Here is an 18,570-nt window from a genome sequence, read left to right on the forward strand (position 1 = left end):
AATAGGTATCAAACTTTTTACAGTCATATACAGTATATAAATAGAAAATGCATGAAGTCATACATTTCAAGGGATTTCCTCAAACTACAGATCATCCAGATCAAGACTCCCAACACTCTAAAAAACCTGTATCCCTCCTGATGGCTCCCAGCCCAAAGGGTCACCACTACCCTGCCTTCTAGAAGCATGGGCTCAGCTTCTTGTATTAACTGTAAGTCTCCTAGTATAGCATATTCATTGTGAGGGTTGCTTGTGTTGTAGTCAGTCTTCCTCAATCTGTGTATAGATTCATTCTGATTTTAAACGGTGAACCTAGTTTTACAAATACTTTATGTTGGAATGGTGTCGTCCATTGTGGGGCCATGGCTGTGCTTTTTTATGTTTGGGGAACTGCTACACTTTTAAGTATACTGTTGCTTTAAAAACAAAAATCCCAGCTATCCAATCTTACTAATGAAGACTCAGGAGCCAGGTCCTGAGCCGAAAACTTAATAGTTCAGAGAAGCAGAGAAAGCACCCGGCTCACCTTCCTACTCCACCAATGTCCCGGAAGGATAAAGCCCTTTTCCCTTTCCACGGTGTCTTAAAAAGCCTTCAACACAGGTTATCCCCACCCCTTTCTGTTTACTTGTGTCCACTCACTGTCCACTGGTTGCTTGTTCCACCTCTTCACTTTATTTAGCTCCTGGATTAAAGGAGAGTGCTAGGGCTGAGCCACAACCACAAAGGTTTTTCAGAAAATAACACAATCTTGGTTTTCAGCCTATGACCAAATATCCTGCAACAGTATACTCTTACACACCCAGTGGTATTGCTGCATTACAGTGTTGTTTATTCCCAAACACGTTTAAATTGTCCTGAGTGATTGTGGCTATCTGAAACCGTTCAGCAGTGTAGGGTCTTCTCCATTATCACCAGTGCTCACGGTTTTCATGGTAATCATTTTGAAGAGTGTGTTAGTATACTCTTTGCTATTGTGAACTATCTGTATCTTTTGCCTACCTTTGGAATGAATTGTTTCCCTTTGTAAAAGCAATTTTTCAGTTTCTTTCTATATTCTAGATACAGGTTTATAGTTGAATAGATTGATCTCAGATGTCAATATTTTCTGTATTTTTCTTCAAGTGTTTTTGTTTAATGTCCTATTTTAAGAAATCATCCGGGCTGGTGAGATGGCTCAGCAGGTAAGAGCACCCAACTGCTCTTCCGAAGGTGCAGAGTTCAAATCCCAGCAACCACATGGTGGCTCACAACCATCCTTAAAGAGATCTGACTCCCTCTTCTGGAGTGTCTGAAGACAGCTACAGTGTACTTACATATAATAAATAAATAAATAAATAAATCTTTAAAAAAAAAAAAAAAAGAAAGCATCCATCTGGAATTGATGTCAAATTTATTAAGACTGCACTGCAGGAGCTTAGAGACCTCCAAAAACATGAGTCTCAGCAACTCAGGCAGGCTTCAGGCCCTACATCTGCCTCCACTGACCTGCCTTGGTTCCTGTACAAGTCCCTATCACAGATTTCCTCACCTGCCTCTGCTAGTCACCTGCCTCTGTCAGTCTTGGTCTTTTACAGCCAGTGGACACCTGGTTCTTGTAGTTCTGTCTGCTTCTGTGGGCAACACCAGTTCCACTTTGCTAACACATGTGCCCTATACTACCTAATGTCAAACAGCTGGCTGCACTGAGCTATAAAAGAGCCTGGAACAGTTCAGGTATCCAGGGAGAGAATGCAGTGAGGTTGATTCCAGGATGGATATAGAAGGCCAAACATGTGCACTTAGAGGAAGGTCTGAGATGCCAGGTGGGGACCTCATTATTGAAAAGGGGAATGACTCTCTTTTCAAAAAAGTTAGGGATCCCTTTGGCAAAATAGGGTACATATGTACATATAGATATATCTATATGTGTGAACTAAATCATACAATATTTTTTAACGTCAGAAACTGGAACCAGGTTAAGGGAGTTTGGTAGGGGTGTTGTGGGGGCGGGTGTTTTTGTTTTCTTTTTGAGAAAGTACCTTTAAATGGCCAGTTAAGTCTTTGGTAATGATGCCGATTAATCCTTGGTGAATTTAGAAGTGTGCTCAAGTCTGGGTTGACAGTGGAACAAGAATGTATTGTGCAAGCCTGTAATTCCATCAGTTGGGCTATGAAGGCAGGAAGAATAGTAGTTGAAGGTCTCCTTGATTACATGGTAAGTTCAAGGTCAGTATGGGCTACATTAAATTCTATCTCAAAAACAATATTACCTAATACTATTTAGAGGGTGTATATATATATATATATATATATATATATATATATACTTAAGAGGATGCCATTTTCACTTAAATACTTCATATCCTATAACAGTGGTTCTCAACCTGTGGATCATGACCCTTTGTGGGGGCCACATATATCAGATGTCAACATTATAATTCATAGCTAACAAAATTACAGTTATGAAATATCAACAAAACAATTTTTATGGTTGGAGGTCACCACAACATGAGGAACTGTACTAACGGGTCACAACATTAGGAAGGTTGAGAACCACTGGCCAAGGGGGATTTAAGTCTATCTAGTATCCCCAAAGACAGCAGAGTGAGACAGCTGTGATCCTGAGTAGTCCCAGGTGAGGCTGCTGTTGTATGTCAGGGTTAAGTAATAAACTTTGCTTGCATACTTTCTTCTTTAAGAAGAAAAAAAAAAAAACAGTTAACACATTGAATTATTTCCTTCTAGGTCATCAGGTTTTTTAGTAAGCACACTTATGTGCAGAGCTGTCTCACTGGCCCTGTTTGCACAATTTCAAAGGTACTGCTAATCCTATGAACCCCTAGGACCACTGGGCTTTGGGAGTAGGGCTCTGTTTCCTTCCCATTTGAAGGAGTTAGTGATAATACTATATATAAACTGAGTTACTGGTAACAACTAGCTGTACATTCTGGAACATTTTACCTAGGTTGGATAAGAAACTTACATTCACTTTACATGGAGCCTGAGTATGCACTGCACACACCCAATGAGAATCTAGTCTCTTTTGCATGCTCTCCTAGTTATGACTGGCAGAACTTTTTGAGACAAGGAGCAGGGAAGGTTCTTGATATATAGAAATAAAACAAGAGGTCAGTCTGGTCCTTGTTGAAATGGGAAATGCTGCCTAGAGGCTCTTTGATACCACTTTTCCTCTGTCTTGTCGGTCTCGGGCATGCACCTTTTAGGAACCTTGAAGGTACGTCCAAGACTTGCACTGCTGGCCTGAAAAGGCAGGAGTATCTCTGCCTGATCTCTCTCCTTCAGAGAGGACAGAGCAAGAAATGGGAAGAGCAGTAGTGGAGCCAAACCCATATTGGAGGAGAGGTATCTCTGGGAATTATGGCCATGTGGGCCATTGGTCTTGTATGAACTGACTGGGGAGTGTCAAGAAAGAGCCCTGTTTGAAGCTTGTTGTATCCACAAGTTTGTTAGACAAGGCTGATCCCAAGCATTGTCTTAAGTCTCTACCTTTTTCATTTCTATTCTTAATCATGTGTATCTGAGTATGGTTTTGTGCACATGTCCAAACAAGGCCATTAGATCCCATGGAGCTAGAATTACAGAAAGCTGGGAGCCACCTAGTATGGGTACTGGATATTTTGAGATAGTTCTTTTACCTAGCCAAAAGCCACTAATAAACCGCAAACTCCGGGATCCACCTGCCTAGCCATTTTGCCTCTCTTGCCCCCCTGTGCTAGGGTTAGGCACATATGCCAATCTCAGCTTTTATGTGGATGCGAGAAATCTGAGATCATGTTCTCATGCTACGTGACAGGCACTTTACAGAGGAATTTGCTGAGCCCCCAAATTTAGTTCTGATTTGTATTTCTCTGATGACTAAGGATAGTGAACATTTTCATATTTACAAACCATTTCCACTTCTTAACAACTGTTTGCTCATCTGCACACACTGGGCTATTTGGTGTAGGTTTTCCCCTTGTATTAACCTTTTAATCCTTTATTTATCATGAATATTAAAAGTCTGTCAGATGAATAGTGAGCATTTCATTCTGTAGACTGTCTTTCCGTTCTATTAACTTTACCGTGCTGAGCTTTGAATTTTGTGCAAACCCATTTCTCAGTTCTTGCTCAGCTTTCCTGGGCTGCTGGAATCCTAGTCAGTACTTGTTCTAGTCCTGTATTGTTCTTGTTTTCCTATAGTGGTTTCAAGTCATAAATCAATATCTTTGATCCATTTTAAAACTTTTTTGTACAAGGTGAAAGTAAAAGTAATTTGAAGGATTTCTTATGTCCCTGTTGCTCCCAAATAACTGCAGGGCATTTCTGTGCCAGCCAGCCCATTTTAGCTCCCAAATAAATGGTATTTTTATTAACAAGCTGCATACACTGGGCTGAGCAGGTTCCGAGCTCTTCTAACCCTCTAAGGCTGCCTGTTTCCCAGCCATGTGGTCCTTTACCTTTACCTTCAGCCTGAGTCTTGTCTTTGCTCTTTTCTCATGACCTTGTGAACCTTCCTGGTCCATCCACATGTGTAATTTTAATTTTTTCAACACCTATTTTTTTTTTCAACACCTATTTTTAATGATGGTTCTTGAACGCTTTAACCTCCCTTTTAGCCCACCACCCACTAAAGGTAGTGGAAAAGATCAGTGAAGACTCCAGACCCACAAGCATTGCACAGCTAGGTCTATAAGCAAGCCCAGCCAAACCTCCGTCACTGTCTGCTGGGCCCAACTAACATCACGGGCCTCTAAACATCACGAGTCCTCTGCAGGTCTGGGTCTTTTCTCAGCATGAGCATGTCTCAGCTGACATCACTGCCAATCAGCCTGAGTCCACTGAAACGGCAAGAAACTGCATCACACCATCACAAGTTTTTTGGTTCATTTCTCTCTATGGAGTCTCAACAAATGCAGCTCAACTACATAACGTAAGGCAGACCAATGCATCTTGTTAGCAAAGAATCCTTCATTATGTGTCCTTTCACATGGTTGCTTTAGCAGAACATCCTTTCACCTGTGTCCACTTCAGCTAATTCTTCCTTCATGTGTTTGCAGCAGCAAACACCAACTAACTTTCCAGGGAACCATTAAGCTTCCACTTTACTCAAGGCCTTTCCACACTTTCTTCTCGTGATTCTTTTTCTCTCTTCCTCTCTTCTCTTTCTGGGCCCCTATGACTAGGATTGGAAGACCTACCCTATTCTCTTCTACCCAGCTAATTGGCTGATCAGCTCTTTATTAACTAATCATAAGTGGTGGGAAACAATTTTTACATACATGACCAGAGATGTTTGACTATGCCATCTTCTGGATTGCAAGCACGTGTCTGGGCATAGAAATAATCTGAATATACAGTGCACAAAAACCATCCTCCAACAGGTGGGACATAAAGCTTTCCCAGCATCATTTGTTCTGGAGGCTTTTCAACAGCTGCTGAGAACCAGCCATAGCTGTGGATTTATTTCTAGGTTCTGTATTCTTAAGTTTTGTTCTTGAATCCCTCCCTTAGATGCAATCTACTGGTGAATGGCAATAGGCTCAGAAAATACTGTTCAGTTTTGTCCAGTAAATAAAAAAAAAATACTGCCCCTAGGTGTGTAGGAGAAACTTCGTTATAGATATGAGAGCATAGCTAGAGTTACAGCTGGGAGTCAGCACAGACATGATCAGACTGAGATGGGCCATGTTGGGGGAGGGAATAGGAAGGAGGCCAAAGGTACAAAAATGGCGGGCAACCAAAATGTCTGGATTATATAGAGCAGAGCTGGGGGAAAGGTATCCAGCCATACTCCAACAACAGATTGGGACTGAGGGATGCTCAGGTCTGCTTTGGTGTATTAAAAAGGCACCTCAGCCATTTACCCAAGGTTTGAAACTTCACATTCAGAATTATGAAGTTGAGTATATCAACATTCATAATGTATATAATCATTTCTTTCCCTCCTTTCTTCCTCTACTCCACCTCCTTCCCTGCTTGTTTCTGTAGTGCAGGGATAGAAAGAACCCAGGGCTTTAGTTCTGCTGGGCCACCACTACCAACTGAGCTACCTTCCCAATCCTCTTCTGTCTTCTTGGTGGATTGTTCACTTCATTAATGTGTAGTGACATTCTTTGTCTTATCTGACAAGCTGCTTGAAATCTAGTTTTTATAACTGATGGATAAAGCTACACCTACTTGATCTTAGCTGCTACTTGAGAGCATATGGCTTCCCATTCCGCCACTTTTAGTCTATGAGTCTTTGCCAATAAGGTCTCTTGTAAGACAATACTTTGTTGATCTTTTTCAAGAGAGCATTTTTTTTCTCTGTGTATTCCTGGCTGTCTTGGAACTCATTATGTAGACCAAGCTGGCTATGTAGACTTGGATCTCCTGCCTCTTCCTCCCAAGTGCTGGGATTTAAAGGCATGCACACCCAGTGGATCTATTTTTGAGATAGTATTTTTAAAATTTATGTTGAGCCCATTAAAAGTTTGGGGTGAGGATATTTTCTCATTACAGTAATTCTGTTGATTGTCTGGCTTGAATACTATTTTTTATTCCTTCCTCATTTTATAGCTCTTCTGGTTCACTGAGTTGGGCATGGTCTGTCTCTCCCCTGGTTCTCAGTTCCTCTCCTGGAGTTTATTCTTTGTTGTGCTCTTAGGTCTGTGACTGCTTCTTCCTGCTGTGTTTGTAGAACTCCTTTAAAGAGCTATGTTGGTTTGGTGGACATGGATTGCTATAACTTGTGCTCACTTGGAAGACTTAACCATATTTTTTTTAATTTTCATTTTCATTCACATAACTTTATTTGAAACCAATTTTGACTGTCCAAGGATTAAAGTTCAGAACCAAAACAGAAAACATAAACAGCCAGTGCTCATTCTAATGGCAGAATAAAAGTCCATGGATATTAGATTATTTGGGGGCTTGGGAGAGTCAAGGAACTTTGTTGCTGCTATTGTGATATTCTCATTTCTTTGGTGTATTTAGATATAAAAATGCTGGAACTTTTACCCTACCTTCATCAGGAGAGAACCTGGTTACAGATTATCCCCAAGGATGGCTTCTATTTGTACCAGCAGCAAGTGAGGTAGAAAGCAAAGTATTTCATTTCTCTGGTTTCTGCGTGCAGTGTACAAGTCCTCCCTGGCAGTGTGCCACCCAGTGTGGGTCCTGGCAACCAAATGTTTTGTGCTAGAGCAACAGATGTTCTTTTGTTTGTTTGTTTCCAGAGTTTCTACTTCTATGTGTACTCTTGGCTGTCATAGAAGTAGTTCTGTGGACCAGGCTAGCCTTAAACTCAGAAAGATCCACTTTCCTCTATCTCCAAGTGCTGGGATTAAAGCCTTGTACCACCCAGCTAGCAACAAATGCTCTTAACTGCTGAGCCATGCCTCTAGTACCTACATTGGTATTTCAAGTAGTGGAGTATCTGACTGTTTAAGTTTACCAAAAAAAAAAAAGAAGAAGAAGAAATTTTTATTTGTAATTTCAGTGGGGTTTTGGATATGATTTTTAAAAATTTTAGTAGAAAATAATAAAAAATGAAATAGCTTATGCTGAATATAACCTGGCCCAAGGGAGTCACATTTACTTCATTCAGTAGGTCACATGGATAGGTCACATGGAACTGTCTCCTAAAACAAGTTGTCTACAGCTTCTCAATCAGCACGGCGGAAGCACCTCCTCCTCCGTTGCAAATACTAGCCAGACCGAATTCTCCTTGCTTCAGGGCATGAGCCAAGTGAACAACAATCCGGGCTCCAGACATCCTACGATTAAGAAAGCATTTGGTTCTTTAATCAAGAACAGAATTTAGGACTAACCAGAAAAGTTTCCATTCCAAATTAACTTCCTGAAAATCCAATACTTGTGGGTAAGTACTTTAAAGTTTAGACAATGAATTTCAGGAAGTGGGTTACAACTCTTATAAAAATCTGAGCTTTTTTACTCAACACTGTTAGTGTCCCAGTTTTATGTCAACTTGATTCAATCAGTAATCATCTGAGAGGAGGGAGCCTCAATTGAGAAAATGTCTCCATAAGATCACGCTGTATAAAAGTCTGTAGGACACTTTCTTAGTTACTGATGTGGGAGGGCCTAGCCCCTTATGGGTGGTGCCATCTCTAAGCTGGTGGTCCTGGGTTCTCTACAAATCAGGCTGCAAGCCAGTAAGCAGCACCCCACCTTTTATGGCCTCTTCATCAGCTCCTGCCTCCAAGTTCTTGCCCTGTTTGAGTTCCTGACCTCACTTCCTTCAGCAATAGACTACCATGTGAAACCCTTTATAGCCCAAATAAAAACTTTCCCTTTCAAATTTGCTTTTGTTCATAGTGTTTCATCATAGCAATGGAAAGCCTAAGGCAGTCAGGTTTCAAGCCACAGATGTGCTAACTATTATCTCAGGAATAAATCTTAAAGATGGACAGAAAGGAAAACTCCTAATTAAAGAACAACAGGAGTGGAGGTGAAGCAGCTTATAGAAACACAGAGGCAGCTATTGGCCTGGCTCGCATTGCTTGTTAGGTACTCACCCGATTGGATGGCCCAGAGAAACAGCTCCTCCATGGATATTGACTTTTTGGGGGTCAATCTCCAGCATTTTAATGTTGGCTAGTACAACCACACTGAATGCTTCATTTACTTCCCACATGGCAATGTCTTCTTTTTTTAGCCCTGCATATTTAAGAACCTAAAAATAAGTTTCAAGATGATTATTCCAGATATTTAGCAATCAAAACTTATTTTCATTATTTTCTAGAGATTTTATAGTTTTGTTTTATATTTCTCCTTTAAAGTAATTACATGCTTAAATAGGAAGGTTTTTTTTTTCCTTTTTGAAAGGATTTGTTTTCCAGATTTTGTTTTTATGTATAATAATCAGAATTTTGTTTGTAATTATAGTGTAATACAGTTTCCATAAATGCTTGAAAAGGTGCATTCTCTATATGAAAATACATCATGCTCTATGTCCTTGAGATGTATCTTGATGGCTATATTATTTAGTTCTATATTCTTGGCTGGTTTTGTCTGTTCCCACATGTCTCCTCAATTTCTTTAGAAAAGCTGTGGAATGATTATCTCAGGGACAAATATCACAGGTCTTGTAAAAGCTTTGATCATGTTTTGTTTCACTAAACATGACCATCTTGAAAGGAGGGGATTCTTGTACTAATGATTATCATTATAATGATACAGTTTTAAAATATTGCCAAAGTCCTTTTTGTTTAGAAATTTTACCATTAGCTGCTAACCTAGCGCATTCACTTTCAAAGGTGTCTGCTCCTATGTAGAGCTGTCTGATCCTTCTCTAGTCTTACATTCACCTTCTTTATGTACTATTCTCAGATGTCAACTCGAGTGGGATGGGGTGGTGTACACCTCTAATCCTAACACTCAGGAGGCTGACGTAGGAGGATCTCAAATTCAATACCAGCCCAGAAAAGATAGCAAGAACTTGGCATACAAACAAGAGGTCAAATTAAGGCTCTGTTGTAAGCATACATTTGCTGAACACATCTGAGATCCCTGAACCCCTAAGTGCCCTGCTCTTTCTTTGTGAGTGGCTTCCTACAGACTTGGTTGTGTTTGCCTTTGGATGCAAAGACAACAATGTGGGTTCACTGAGTCTAGCGTTGCTCTTTACTGCAGACCATACAGTCCATGGTTCCTTTCAGCATGGAGAAACCTCTGCATGCAGCTACTTACTTTACATTCTAGGCCTGGCACCTTTCCTTTACCACTCCAGGTGTAAGCACTGTATGTATTTACAAGTGATTCAGCTATCCACTTCTAATCCATTCTAATGAAGATGGAGTTTGAGGTTTCCTGACAGTTACTATTTTCTGAAGTGGAAAGGCTCAATACCAAATCATCTCTGCTTCTGCAAATGAACACTTAAAATGTAGAAACATCTTGGTACCAGGAGTTACTATAATGGCTACAGCCCCTCCTTTTTTCTTACCTTAGGTACAGCATATGCAGGTGCAAGTGGAAAATCAATGGGGTCTACGGCAGCATCAGCAAATGCTGCAAAAACAGTAACTGTTAACTCTTACATATACCAAGAGGTTTCATCCTTGTATATAAGACTCAAAATCCAAGCTGACAAGTGCATGTTGCCTAATCTCTGTGCCGTGTGTGACTTGTATTTGCTCTTTTTTATGTTTTAAAGGCTGGGTGTCCATATGTAGCCCGGCCTGTGCTTTACCTCACTCTGAAGACCAGGGTAGCTTTAGCCTCATACTCTTACTGCCCCTACACTTACTGCCCCTACCTTCTAAGCGTTAGAATTAAAGATTCCTACCACCACACCCAGCTACACATTGCTCCTTTTGGCTAGTCTTAATACAATTACATTAGTTTCTAGACACTGATTTGCCTGGGGAGAGGGCAGTGCTTTCTGACCTATGTAATGCTGCAACCCTTCCATACAGTTCCTCATGTGCTGACCATATAATTGTTTTTGTCGATACTTCCTTGTGTGAAGTTGACATAAAACCAGCCAGCACACACATGCTAAGCAAGTATTCTGTCACTAAGATATACATCTCCAGCTCTCCTTTAGGGACAGGGACTCAGTTGTACAGGCTGGCCTGAACTCAGTCTTGTAGCCCAGGCTGGTTTTGATCTTGTTATGTTTGCCACATTTTCCCTAGGTAGGATTATAGGCTTGTGCCACCAAGCCTGACATAACCCTGTCTACCCCTAACGTTGCTACTCGGAGGAATCATAAATACTTGATTGTGATCCCTGTGAAAGGATTTGTCTTACGGTTTTATGGTTGTGAAGAGACGCCATGACCATGGCAACTCTTTTTTTTTTTTTTTGGTTTTCCGAGACAGGGTTTCACTGTATAGCCCTGGCTGTCCTGGAACTCACTTTGTAGACCAGGCTGGCCCCAAACTCAGAAATCCGCCTGCCTCTGCCTCCTGAGTGCTGGGATTAAAGGTGTGCGCCACCATACCCGGCAACCATGGCAACTCTTAAATATTTTAGATTTACTTTTAGTATTTTATGTGTATGTTTTGCCTTCATGTGTGTGTACCACGCATGCTGGTACTTGAGGAGGTGTTAAGCCAACTGTACAGCTGGACCACAGCAACTATTTAAAAGAAAACATTTAATTGATGCTGGCTCACAGTTTAGTCCATTATGGTGAGAAGCATGGGAGTATGCAGGCAGACATGGTGCTAGAGAGGCAGAGGAGAGTTCTATATTCCAGATCAGTAGACAGCAGGAAGAGAACTGTGAACCACTAGGCCTAGTTTGAGCTTCTGAGACCTCCAATGACACACTTCCTCCAACACAGCCGCACTTACTCCAACAAGGCCACATCTTCTAATACTGCCACTTCCTATGGACTGGAGGCCATTTTTATTCAAACACCACAGAGTTGTTCAGCCCTCAAATGGGCTTGTAGTTGTGGTGTCTCTTCTCAGCAGTAAAAACCTTAACTAAGACAGGTGGCACCTACAGGTTGTGAACCACTAGCTAAAAGCCTATGCCAGAAGCTAGAGTAAAATTAAGCTAAATGTATAATAAAGCAAATTGTATTCAAGTCCTTACACAAAAGGCACTACACATTTTAAAGGTGAAAAATACTGGTTAGCAAGAAGGCTCACTGAATATACACATGTCTACAGACCCAAGTTCAATTGTAAAGCGCACATAAAGGTGGAGGGAGAAAACCAACTCTACTGATATCCTCTGACTGCCACATGCATAGCATACATAAAGACAATAACTTCTGTTTGTTTTTTTTTTCCAGACTCCTAACTCTATATCTTTTTATTCCATCTGGCTTATCTTTTGGTAAGGCATAACTTTCCCTTTTCCCTACCCATATAGGATGGGTACACAGGGGGTTGGGGTAGACAGGGTTATGTCAGGCTTGGTGGCACAAGCCTATAATCCTACCTAGGGAAGCTGTGGCAAACATAACAAGATCAAAACCAGCCTGGGCTACAAGACTGAGTTCAGGCCAGCCTGTACAACTGAGTGAGTCCCTGTCCCTAAAGGAGAGCTGGAGATGTATATCTTAGTGACAGAATACTTGCTTAGCATGTGTGTGCTGGCTGGTTTTATGTCAACTTCACACAAGCTAAAGTCCCTTGAGAGGAGGGAGCCTCAAGAAAATGCCTCTAGCAGATTGTTAGATGTAGTCCAGGGAATCCTGAAGGATTATAGGAATCAGAGGGGTCAAGGACACCACATGGCTCACAAACTCTACTAAGCAAGGCCCATAAGGACTCACAGAGACTGAACCTACAATCAGGCAGCCTGTAGAGGTAAGACTTAGGTCCTCTGCATATGTTATGTAGCTTGGTCTTTTGTGAAACTTCTCAGAGTGGGGTTTTCTCTTGACTCTTGCTGCCTTTTGGGACCTTTATTATTACAGTATGCCATGTTTGGTTGCTATCCTTGGGAAGCCTGCTCTTTTCTGAAGGGAAACAAAAATAGCGTATGGGGGGGAAAGGAAGGGGAGGGGAGGAACTGGAGGAAGGGAGGAAGGGGAAACTGCAGTAGAGGTATATACGAAAGAAGAATGAATAAAAATACCTCCATACTATCAGGCTATATAGGGCATTTTCTTAATTAGTGATTTGGGAGAGGGCCCAGCCCATTGTGGGTCATGCCATCCCTGGTCTGGTGGTCCTGTGTTCTANAAGAAAGCAGGCTAAGCAAGCCATAAGGAGCAAGCCAGTAAGCAATACCACTCAAAGACCTCTGCATCAGCTACTGCCCCCAGATCCTTGCCCCATTTGAGTTCCTATCCTGACGTCTTCTGATGAACTATAATGTGGCAGCATAAGCTGAATACACCCATTCCTTCTCCAGGTTACTGTGGTCATGGTGTTTCATTTCAGCATTAGTAACCTGGATTCTCAATACCAGGGAGGAAAGAGGAAAAACGAGGTGAGAACATTTACCTGCAATTCGTGCCAATGGCTTCACATTGAGCCTCTGGGCTGCCTCTGCAGTCATGAGAACCACAGCAGCTGCTCCATCGTTCAGTGTGCTGGCATTGGCAGCTGTTACTGTGCCTGGAATCAACAAAATTCAAGTCACACATTCATTGCTCTGAGTCCATTCTGCTCTCTCCTACAAATAAGTCACAGAGCACTGTTATTAAGCGAGTAGACATATTATAGATTGGCTTAGAGATATGTTCTGCCCTGAGGAACATGCATAAAGCTAGCTCCACAGTGAGTGTCAAGAGTGCAGTGTGGGAGTTTCAGAGGTGGTTCACATGGTGGCACTGAGTTAATGTTTCTCCTGCATAGCCAAGCTATAGCATACTCAATGTATTCTTCAAATCAATGTCAGAACCACATATTCTCTACAATCACTAAAGCTGAATGTCAGTGAACACTAAAACCATTCCGCAGGAAACTTCAAATCAGATTTCTATGTATACAAATTGTCAGTGACACTATTTTAATACTGACAGTGGAGACCTTGTAACAGTCTACTGAAACTATACTTTTTTTTTTTTTTGAAACAGAGTCTCACTATATAATGTTGGCTATCCTGGAACTCACAGAATTCCATCTGCCTCTGCCTCCCAAGAGCTGGAATCAAATTTGTGTATCACCATATTAGCTTAACATGTACTTTGTTTGTTTGGTGTTTTGTTTTTTGGATTTCAAGATGGTTTCTCTGTACAACCTTGGCTGTCCTAGAACATACTTTGTAGACCAGGCTGGCCACAAACTCAGATATCTTCTTATCTTTACCTGCACGTACTAGGGTAAGTGTGGACCACTACCACCTGGCAACACGTACTCTTACACTTAATAAATTTTTATGAGAATGACCAGAAAGATGACTGACCATTTCTATATTGGAACTGAGCACTTCTATCAAGAAAGGAAAAACTAATTGCAGAGTATCACAGTTGCACACAGCCAAGCTTAAAGAGCTCATATTTTCTCCAAGTTTAAAGTTCCAAATCACTTAGAAATTTAGAGGCTAGGCATGTCACTCAGTAAAAGAGTATTTGCCTAATATTTGAGCTTTTAAGTTTGATTCCCCAGGAAACCCTCCCAAAAGGAAATTTAGAACACAAACTCTTATTTGTCCCAACATTAAAGACTAACACAGGCTAAGCCAGGTATTAAATACTGGTAAACATAGCCACCAGCAGAAGACTCAAGGAATTTATGTAAGTTTGTATTTTCAGTTCACAAACTAGAGATGCCTGTCTGTGGAAAACAATTCTCTAGCCATGTTATACAGTCTTCTCCCTCGGACTGAATATACTGAAGGTATTAACTGTTAAGCAATTTTAAACATACCTTGAATTTATATTATTTGGTTAATTTTATTTGAATACAGTATTTTAAAAATGTTATGTGACATCTAGATGTTTTCTACAGTATTTCTACAATTGTTTAAATTGCTAGGCCAGGGCTAAAGAGAGATATTCCACAGGTAGGAGCATTGGCTGCTCTTAGAGGACCAGACTTTGGTTCCCTGCACCCAGATGGCAGCTCACAATTCCAGTTCCAGGGGTTAGATGTCATTTTCTGACCTCCATCCATACCAGCCACAAAGTGATACACAGACATACATGCAGGCCAAATACTCACACATAGATAAGATCTTTTAAAAACCTGTTAGTCAAGTCCAAGAATAAACATTTCATACTAACTCAGTTTTTCCTTATGCCTGATTTCTTCCTACTTACCATTTTCTTTCTGGAACACTGTCTTGAGTTTTGGCACTTTACTAAAGTCAACACGCTTGTATTCTTCATCTTCTTTCACCACCACATCTGGTTTACCTATAATTGAAAAGTAATCCCGAGTCAAGACACCAACTCAGAAAGAAACTGTTACTTCTAACATTCTTTAAGCTGTTCCAAGTAAGTTCATCTAGAATGTGAAACTACACCAACAACTCCTGTTATTTCCCAACCTTCTTTCTTTTTTTTCCTCCCCCCCCCTCTCTTTCTTTTTTTTAGACAGAGTCTCTTTATGTATTCCTGGCTGTCTTAAAACTCAGTATGTAGACTAGGCTGTCCTTGGTTGCACAGAGATCCCCCTGCCTCCGCCTCCCAAATTCAAATGCTGTGGTTAAGGGCAAGAGTCCTACCCAGTCTTCCCAACCCTCCTCTATGATCATAGACCTCACAGTGTGTATTCCCGGGGCAGATGCTCAGCCAGTGCTGCATGAACTAGTTATCTATAACCCAGGCACGGTGATCATTCTGGGAGCAGTCCAAATGTAGTAATTACTATGTACTATGAATTTATTCCAGTGATGCTGGTGAGAAGGCCTCTTTCTTTGACTCTGAGCACTACAGCACATGTAACTCTATAGGTGGATGGCATTAATCCTTCATTTCTGGGAGATAACCCTAATAGTCTTTCAATATAAATCCCTTTTTAAAAAATACTTGCGGGCTGGTGAGATGGCTCAGTGGGTAAGAGCACCCGACTGCTCTTCCAAAGGTCCAGAGTTCAAATCCCAGCAACCACATGGCGGCTCACAACCATCCGTAACAAGATCTGACTCCCTCTTCTGGAGTGTCTGAAGACAGCTACAGCGTACTTACATATAATAAATAAATAAATCTAAAAAAAAAAAAAAAAACAACCTTGCTAGGGTCAGTAAGATGGCTCATCAGATAGCAGTGCTTGCTGCACAAGCTTAGCAATTTGAATTCAGTCCCCAGGATCCATGTAAAGGTGTGTGTGTGTGGGGGAAGCAACTGATGGCACAAAGTTATCCTCTGACTCCCACATGGATGCCATGGAGCACATGTGTGCACACTAATGACAAATACATGTAAGCAGGGCTAGATAGATAGCTCATTAGTAAAGAGCACACACTAGTCCAGAGTTTGGTACCCAGCACCCATGTCAGGTAACGCACAATGCCTATAATCCAGCCCCAGGCACCAGCACCCATGTCAGGTAACGCACAACGCCTATAATCCAGCCCCAGGGGACCTGAACACCTCTGGACTCTTCAGGGACGCACAATAGTGTGTATGTGATCCACAGACAACACAGTAAGAAGAAAATCTTTTAAAAATTAATTTAAGGCCAGGTTTAGTGGTGCATGCCTTTAATCCCAGCACTCAGGAGGCAGAGGCAGGCAGATCTGTGTGAGTTCCTGGACAGCCAAGACTGTTACACAAACCCTGTGTTGAAAATCCAAGATAAATAAATTAACTAAATATGTAAAATACATAAGCTAATGTGCTATCAGTCACTTATATGAGAAGGAATTCTAATAACTATTGTTTCCCAACTAAAAACAGTAAGTACGCCAGCTTTCCAACAAGCCTGATGGCCTGAGTTCAGTCCCTGGAACAAACAAGATGGAAGAGCCGACTCCTGCAGGTTGTCCTCTGGCTTCCACACATACAGCACTGCACACGCATGCCAAGTACGCAAAAGAAACAAAACTTAGAAAAAAATTCTAAAAGTAGTAAGTTTAGGCACTGTGAACTGGATGAACCATTACTTTTTCTAACCTGTAACCTTTCCCTTTATTAACTATAAGCAAAACTGATAAAATGTTCAGCTCAGATGAACAGAGATAATATTCATTTACGGAAACATGAGCTGGAGAGATGGCTCAGTTAAGAGCACTGGCTGCTCTTCCAGAGGACCCAGGTTCAATTCCCAGCACCCACATAGCAGCTCACATCTGTCTGCAACTCCCAGTTCTAGAGGATCCAGCATACATGCAGGCAAAACACCAATACACAGGAAATAATATTTTTTAAAAAATGGAAACACCAATTCTACAACACATAGATCTATTAATAGTAAACTCTAACCGAGAAAAATAAGTGACCAAAAATGCAAGTCTGTTTTGGAAATATCTACCTTTCACTGAGATGGTGATGGGAGTAATCTCATTGGCAAACTTCCCTGCATCCCATGCTTCTTTACTTCTGGTGTACGAGCTGATAGCGTACGTATCCTGTTCGTTCCGTGAGATATTCAGCTTCTTTGCAGTATTCTCAGCACAGTTACCCTAAGAAATTTGAACAAATTACCTCTGCATAACTCAGTGCTTGGGATTTCAATTCCATGTCTCTACATTCCTTTCCTCCATTCTAGGTAACTCCTCCCTTGTGTCTTCAAATGGTTGCAGGAAACAGAACTGCCATTTTAGGAGGAAATACCCCGCTTACATGTGAGGCAGTTATAGTTAATCCTTGCTGTGGAAATGGACATAGTAAGATAGTTTGATAAAGTTGACTAAAACATTTACGGATCCCACCCTAGAACTCCGTATTTAAAATATTTATGTTCTGAAAAGCCAAGGGTTATATATTAAATGGCACTCGAGATTAAAGCAGCATTCGGGGGCAAGAGAGACCTCAGCAACTGAGAGGCCACACAGCTCTTCCGGAGTACCTGAGTTAGACTCTGGTCAGGTGCCTCAAATCCACCTACGCTAGCTAGCTCCCGAGGATCTGACACCGCACTAACTTCCATGGGTACCAACACACATAAATGTTTTTTAAAAGTAGTTCTTACCATATGAATTTTATTGTAGACATCGGTTAGCCCGTCTTTTACAATCAGGTCTTCAAGTTTTACCCCACCATATGGTGTTGCTCCTCTGCTCATTACGTACGGGACATTGGACATGCTCTCCATCCCACCTGCCACCATCACATCCTGCTCCGCAGCACAGCAAAGCCAAGATCAGCACTGTGAGCCATGACACTCTACACACACAGCTGTCAACAGTCCATTCCACTCTGCACACACAGCTGTCAACAGTCCATTCCACTCTGCACACACAACTGTTGGCACTGTGATCCACTGTACTCTGCACACACAGCTGATGGCAAAGTATTCAATGTGGCTTTACTAACCACAGTTACACAGTGAATGCCCTCTTTACCACATCTCCCTGATGAGAAGAAAATGGTTTAAAATGCTCAGTGACAGTTAGAAATAAAATTAGAAGCTGGGTATGGTGATACCCGTCTATAGTCTAGCACTTGGAAGGCCAAGGCAGGAGTCTCAGGAGTTCAGTGTCATTGTCAGCTACACAGAGGGTTTGAAGCCATCCTGGGCTACATGAGACACTATCTCAGAAAACACAAATCAAACAAACAGGTAAGACTTAGACAATTTGATTGCACCTAACTTTGGAAGGTGGAGCTGGTAGGTTTTGGAAAACAATTGACAACTTCCAACAAAACAGCAATTCTTTAGTTTTGGTTTGTTTGTGTTTTCAGGATTTTTCAAAGCTGTCTTATTCACTGCTCTATTCTTACATATCCTAAGTACTCAATAGACTATGTTTAGATATAGCTATAGGTCTCCAATACATCAAGTAGGGCACTGAGCTTAAATAAACTACTCAAGGTTTCTCCGCTTTTAAGTAGCAGATTATTTAAACCGGTGGTATTCTCAGGAATGGAGGAAAATGTGAGAAAAATATTTTTTTTCCTTTTATTCCTTCTATAGCTGTGGAGTTTCTAGGGCTTGCATATACTGTTTCAGTGATGAGGTCCCTGTCACAGTAGCTCAGACCTCAATGTATTCTTTTCTTCTCTGAAAGGGAGCATAAAAGTATGGGGTTTTAGGGCATGGTGGCGCACGCCTTTAATCCCAGCAC

At 41.3% G+C, this 18,570-nt stretch overlaps 1 protein-coding gene across 1 annotated transcript in view; it reads right to left on the bottom strand.

The window, feature by feature from the left end:
- Window positions 1–6,753: 6,753 nt before the first annotated feature.
- Acat1 (acetyl-CoA acetyltransferase 1) overlaps window positions 6,754–18,570 on the bottom strand; it is a 29,475-nt gene continuing 17,658 nt past the window's right edge. The window contains exons 6-12 of the mRNA XM_021206776.2: window positions 17,475–17,618; window positions 16,815–16,965; window positions 14,660–14,755; window positions 12,900–13,013; window positions 9,932–9,996; window positions 8,502–8,659; window positions 6,754–7,739 (exon numbers count right to left, since the gene is read on the bottom strand). Of these exons, the coding sequence (XP_021062435.1) occupies window positions 7,619–7,739; window positions 8,502–8,659; window positions 9,932–9,996; window positions 12,900–13,013; window positions 14,660–14,755; window positions 16,815–16,965; window positions 17,475–17,618 (849 nt within the window). The 3' untranslated portion in view covers window positions 6,754–7,618. The remainder of the gene's footprint in view (window positions 7,740–8,501; window positions 8,660–9,931; window positions 9,997–12,899; window positions 13,014–14,659; window positions 14,756–16,814; window positions 16,966–17,474; window positions 17,619–18,570) is intronic.

Source organism: Mus pahari, chromosome 10 (assembly GCF_900095145.1).
Source record: "Mus pahari chromosome 10, PAHARI_EIJ_v1.1, whole genome shotgun sequence".
Taxonomy (NCBI): domain Eukaryota; kingdom Metazoa; phylum Chordata; class Mammalia; order Rodentia; family Muridae; genus Mus; species Mus pahari.